Here is a 6,484-nt window from a genome sequence, read left to right on the forward strand (position 1 = left end):
ATATCCACGGATCCATCCCATATTTAGCCTCCAAATGCTGACACCACTAGCAAGATTTTGCTGGAAGGACTCAGATATATCTGTCTCTTGTGAGACAATGCCAGGGCCTAGCAAACACAGAAGTGGATGCTTACAGTCAGCTATTGGATGGATCACAGGGCCCCCAATGGAGGAACTAGAGAAAGTACCCAAGGAGCTAAAAGGATCTGCAACCCTATAGGTGGAACAACATTATGAAGTAACCAGTACCCCGTAGCTCTTGACTCTAGCTGCATATGTATCAAAAGATGGCCTAGTCGGCCATCACTGGAAAGAGAGGCCCATTGGACATGCAAACTTTATATGCCCCCGCACAGGGGAATGCCAGGGCCAAAAAGTGGGAGTGAGTGGGTAGGGGAGTGGGGGGAATGGTATGGGGGACTTTTGGGATAGCATTGGAAATGTAAATGAGAAAAATACCTAACAAAATATTAAAAGAAAAAGAAATACAGGGACTTGATTGGAGCAGAGACTGATAGAAGGGATGTCCAGAGATTGCCCCACCTGGGCATCCATCCCATATGCAACCACCAGACACTATTGCTTGTGCCAAGAAGTGCTTGCTGACAGGAGCTTGCTATGTCTGTCTCCTGAGAGGATCTGCCAGAGCCTGACCAATACACATGCTGAATATGGGGGACTTTTGGGATAGCATTGGAAATGTAAATGAGGAAAATACCTAATAAAAATATTAAAAAACAAAAGAGGAATTAAAAAATAAAAAAGAAAATAAAAAAGGCATTTATGTAAGATATACTTTTTTTACTAAATTTTGAGGCACAAATTATTTGAGTCATAATTTATTCATACATCTTTAAGTAAAATTTAACATATGTATTTTGAAGGGATTGTTTTGATTAGAAGTCACTCTTGAATATGTCCTGATGCTATTATAAAGAGATTAATGAATGAAAGATTGGTTGTTGAAATTAAGCATTTATTTATTTTGGCACTGGTGGACAATCTGGAAACTATATGACAGTGCTCCTTTCTTTCTCTTTAAAATTAGAGTTATGTTAGTAAACTCTTTACTCTTGTACATTTAGGGTTGTTTTTTTCTTTTGTAATAATATGGAAAACTTACAGAGGCCTTAATTATGTAAGAAATACATACTAAGCTGGAAAGAAAGCATGGTTACTACTACTACTACTAATACTACTAATACTACTAATACTACTGTTACTATTTCTACTACTACTACTACTACTACTACTACTAATAATAATAATAATAACAATCACAACAACGATAATGATAGGCATGTTCATCCAAATTTGAGTGATCAGGGTGACCTATAGTCAATGCCTCCTTATCCTCCAAATCACTGTAATTCGTTATAGTAGTAAAGCAACCCTTTTGTTAACATTTATGTTTGTTCGTTATTAATGCAATATAAAATTAAATTGAAAATTACCTTAAGAAACTAGTTATAACAATGCAACTATTTCATTTTATATTTTAAAAAATGAGGCATTCATTTAATGCAGTTATTTTAAAGTTTCATATTTTAATTTGTGTTTTTAACAAATAGTTCCAATAAGACAAGAAAATCTTCAGGTGTACAATGTGACTAAAGGTAAGCTTGAACTTTATGAATATTCATATTCTCTGTTGCTATGGAAATTCACATGGTATGCAATAATATCACTATTAAAACTAATATTTTTAAAAGAGGTTTTGTAAATATGCCTTTCTGCTAATACACTAGAGAGAGAGACACAGACAAAAAAATCTTGTAGAAAAATAATGCTTCAACAAAATATTATAAAATATGAAGAAATATTATTAGTGATTGCATTCAGTGAAATATTTTATTCATACCAGAAAAATAAAATGTCCTATTAAAAAAACATTAGCTGAATGACTAATATCCAAAGTTATATACCTAAAATATTTTAAAACAACTTCAACTGAAATTTATTTGTGAGAAAAGAAAATTAGTGTCATGCAAGTATTTTATTTATAAATTGATTTTTAGAACCAACTTAACCTTGCAAAAAACTGCAAATTACATGTTAATGGAAGATTGCTGCAATTCAAATAAATTTATGTGTTTGAGTGGCATCACAAAATTACAAATAAACTTTATTAATTAAGTAGTGAGGTGACATAATTTCAGGCCAGCTCAATTAAGATGGTAGAGAAATAAGACCAAAGCCAATTATATTCCTGTGTAATATGCATGTAAATTCTCATCAAGAGGAAAACAAGCCCTGTTTTCCACAGATTCTCGTTGTTGCTTATTGTAACATCTATAGTCAAAAGGTAAGGTGTGCCTAGATGCTTTAATTTGCAGTGGGTCTATTAATATCCATGACAGTACCATGGTATTCAGTATAGATGAACTGTTAATTCCCAAAGCATAGCTCCAAGTCACAGTGAGTTGAGAAAATATGAGAGTTCATTTTATCTTAATTCTCAAAAAAACCAGCTCCTGGTTTGGATGATTCTTTCTATAGTTGTTTTGTTTCTATTTTCTTGATTTCAGCCCTGAGTTTGATTATATCCTGCCTTCTACTCCTCTTGGATGAATTTGCTTCCTTTTGTTCTAGAGTTTTTAGGTGTGCTGTCAAGCTGCTAGTTCATGCTCTCTCTAGTTTACTTTTGGCTGCACTCAGAGCTATGAGTTTTCCTCTTAGAAATGCTTTCATTGCGTCCCATAAGTTTGGGTATGTTGTGGCTTCATTTTCATTGAACTCTAAAAAGTCTTTGATTTCTTTCTTTATTCCTTCCTTGACCAAGGTATCATTTAGAAGAGTGTTGTTCAGTTTCCACGTGAATGTTGGCTTTCTATTATTTATGTTGTTATTGAAGATCAGACTTACTCCGTGGTGATCAGCTAGGATGCATGGGATAATTTCAATATTTTTGTATCTTTTGAGGCCTGTTTTGTGACCTTTTGTGACCTGTTATGGTCACTTTTGGAGAAGGTACCATGAGGTGCTGAGAAGAAGTATATCCTTTTGTTTTAGGGTAAAATGTTCTGTAGATATCTGTTAAATTCATTGGTTTCATAACTCCTGTTAGTTTCAATATGTCTCTGTTTAGTTTTTGTTTCAAGGATCTGTCCATTGATGAGAGTGGGGTGTTAAAGTCTCCCACTATTATTATGTGAGGTACAATGTGTGCTTTGAGCTTTGCTAAAGTTTCTTTAATGAATGTGGATGCCCTTGCATTTAGAGCATAGATATTCAGAATTGAGAGTTCATCTTGGAAGATTTTACCTTTGGTGAGTCTGAAGTGCCCCTCCTTGTCTTTTTTGATAACTTTGGGTTGGAAGTCAATTTTATTCGATACTGGAATGGCTACTCCATCTGGCTTATTCAGACCCTTTGATTGGAAAATTGTCTTCCAGCCTTTTACTCTGGAGGTAGTGCTTTCTTTTTACCTGAGGAGTGTTTCCTGTATGCAGCAAAATGTTGGGACCTGTTTATGTAGCCAGTCTTTTAGTCTATGTTTTTTTATTGGGGGATTGGATTCATTGATATTAAGAGATATTAAAGAAAATTAATTGTTACTTCCCTTTATTTTTGTTGTTAGAGTTGGGATTCTGTTCTTGTGGCTATCTTCTTTTAGGTTTGTTGAAAAATTACTTTCTTGATTTTTTTAGGGCCTCATTTCCCTCCTTATGTTGGAGTTTTCCCTTTATTATCCTTTGAAGGGCTGGATTTGTGGAAAGATATTATGTGAATTTGGTTTGTCATGGAATACTTTGGTTTCTCCATCTATGGTGATTGAGAGTTTTGCTGGGTATACTAGCCTGGGCTGGCATTTGTGTTCTCTTAGGGTCTGTATAACATCTGTTCAGGATCTTCTGGCTTTCATAGTTTCTGGTGAGAAGTCTGGTGTAATATGTTACTTTACATGTTACTTGACCCTTTCCCTTCCTGCTTTTAATATTCTATCTTTATTTGGTTCATTTGTTGTTCTGGTTATTATGTGTCAGTAAGAATTTCTTTTCTGGTTTAGTCTATTTCGAATTCTATAGGCTTCTTGTATGTTCATGGGCATCTGTCTTTTTAGGTCAGGGAAGTTTTCTTCTATAATTTTGTTGAAGATATTTACTGGCCCTTTGAGTTGAAAGTTTTCATTCTCATCTATACATATTATCCTTAGTATTGGTGTTCTCATTGTGTCATGGATTTCCTGGATGTTTTGAGTTAGGATCTTTTTGCATTTTGCATTTTCTTTGATTGTTGTGTCCATGTTTTCTATGGAATCTTCTGCACCTGAGATTCTCTCTTCCATCTTTTGTATTCTGTTACTGATGCTCGCATCTATGGTTCCTGATTTCTTTCCTAGGATTTCTATCTCCAGAGTTGTCTCCCTTTGTGATTTCTTTAATGTTTTTACTTCCATTTTTAGATCTTGGATGATTTTGTTCAATTCTTTTACCTGTTTGGTAGTGTTTTCCTATAATTCTTTAAGGGATTTTTGTGTTTCCTCTTTAAGGGCTTCTAACTGTTTACCTGTGTTCTCCTGTATTTCTTTAAGGGAATTATTTATTTCCTTCTTAATGTCCTCTATCATCATCATGAAAAGTGACTTTAGATCCATAACTTGCTTTTCTGGTGTGATTGTTTATACAGGACTTACTTTTGGTGGTTCTGACGATGCCAAGTAACTTGCTTTCTGCCGCTTCTGTTCTTATGCTTTCCTCCTGCCATCTGATTATCTCAAGTTCTTGCTGGCCTCAATATATCTGATTGGAGCCTGTCCTGCCTATAATTCCACTTCATTCAGGACTCCTATGAGTCCAGCTTTCTCTGTGATCCTGTGATTCTGGGATCTTGTGAACCTAAAATTTTGGGTGTGTCAGAGTTCTTGGTAGTCAAGCTTCCTCTGAGATCCTGAGATCCTGGTGTGACCAAGCTCCTGGGATTCTGGGATCCTGAAATCTTAAGATCCTGGGCATGTTACAGTGCCTGGAAGTGATGTCTCCTCTGGGGACTGTGGGGCTGTCTGGCATGTTCTAAACCAAGGTATACTAGCACTGATCAGAAGGAAATGGAGCAACTGGACAGACAGTGCTTCCATGTCCTTGCTCCTGCTGTCATAGGCCTGTCACAATTGGTTTGGAACAGATGTTATTTTCCACTCATCAGTGATCCTAAGATCCTGGGCATGGTAGTGTTTCTGTGGCATGGAGAGTCACAGAAAACTCACTGGGAACCATGGGAACTGACCGTCTGCCTAGTTTATGCCCAAGGTGGCCTGGAGCTGGCGCCGATCAGAAGAACTCAAAATAATTTTGATCCATCTGATCTTAGTAAGAGTGCTTAAAAACTTAGGTTATTTGACACCTGATATGAAGAATTTCTTTTTTGATAGTATTTATACTTTCTTCTAAAAAAGAGACTGAATTATTGAAAAAAAAAACACATTTGTTGGCAATAGAGAGATGTATTTGTTCATGAAGACTTAGTAGGGAAGAGACCCAAAGCTATTAGACACATTAACGTAGTCCATTGATACATGCTATAAATTCCTTGACTTATTATGATAGTAAAACAAAATGTCTATTCTATTTTTTAGCAGAAAAACCTGGAAAAATACCAAGTAAGTACAATTTTTATTGGCAACAAATTCTTTCTGGTACATGTATGTGGCTGTGTTATATATGTGAGAAACAGCATTTAAAGAATAAAATATATTTCAGTCTGTGGTCAGCAGCTCCATCACTTTGGGCCTGAGGTAAGGTGGAACATCATGGTAGTGAACACAAGCGGTGGAAGAGGCTGCTCTCCTCAGGGGCAGCTAAGATGCAGAGAGACAGAGAGACAACCTTAGTAATACTCTCCCAGTTCAGTCCTGCATACTAATAACTCATTTGACTATGGACTCATCTACTTGGAGCTAGTAAGGTCCTGAATGAATGAATGTCAGTCGCATAAGTGTTGATAATATGTAAGTAAAAATTCCATCATAGCTGTCTTCCCAACCTGGGAAGTTTATGAACTGAGGATACTCCCACACAGAGATTGCTCCTACTGATATTAGTGAAGCCTGCCTCCTGTTCAGATAATAAAATAGCTCTGATTTCTTGTGTATATGTATGCTATAACCCTGCCTCCCTGTTCAATTGAATATAATAAACATGGTGAGTTTTCTGAGCATTCTAAGTATGTATAAACCTGCTATAAACAAATTTTTTAAAGTTTTGAGAATTCATTGAAATAATCAAACTTGTTCTCTTCCATGTTTCCAGTTTTAAGAAAAACAAATCATTAAAAATTACTATTATTTTATACTTATGACACATTTACACACCCACATTTCAATTCCTCACACCCTGTGTAGGCAGTGCCTGCTCTATGGACTGTGTGGGCCTAAATGTTTTTAATAGTTTACCCAATGGATCAGTAGAGAAGAGAACATAAATGAATAATTAATAAATGAAACTCACCAAGTATGTCTTTTTTTTTGTTTTTTTTTTTTTTTTTT

General features: G+C 35.5%; 1 protein-coding gene across 1 annotated transcript in view; it reads left to right on the top strand.

Moving 5' to 3' along the window:
* The window catches only part of LOC115032149 (triadin-like), a 74,514-nt gene that overhangs the window by 49,471 nt on the left and 18,559 nt on the right, over positions 1 to 6,484 (top strand). The window contains exons 9-10 of the mRNA XM_029482640.1: positions 1,572 to 1,616; positions 5,576 to 5,599. Of these exons, the coding sequence (XP_029338500.1) occupies positions 1,572 to 1,616; positions 5,576 to 5,599 (69 nt within the window). The remainder of the gene's footprint in view (positions 1 to 1,571; positions 1,617 to 5,575; positions 5,600 to 6,484) is intronic.

Source organism: Mus caroli, chromosome 10 (genome assembly GCF_900094665.2).
Source record: "Mus caroli chromosome 10, CAROLI_EIJ_v1.1, whole genome shotgun sequence".
Classification (NCBI taxonomy): domain Eukaryota; kingdom Metazoa; phylum Chordata; class Mammalia; order Rodentia; family Muridae; genus Mus; species Mus caroli.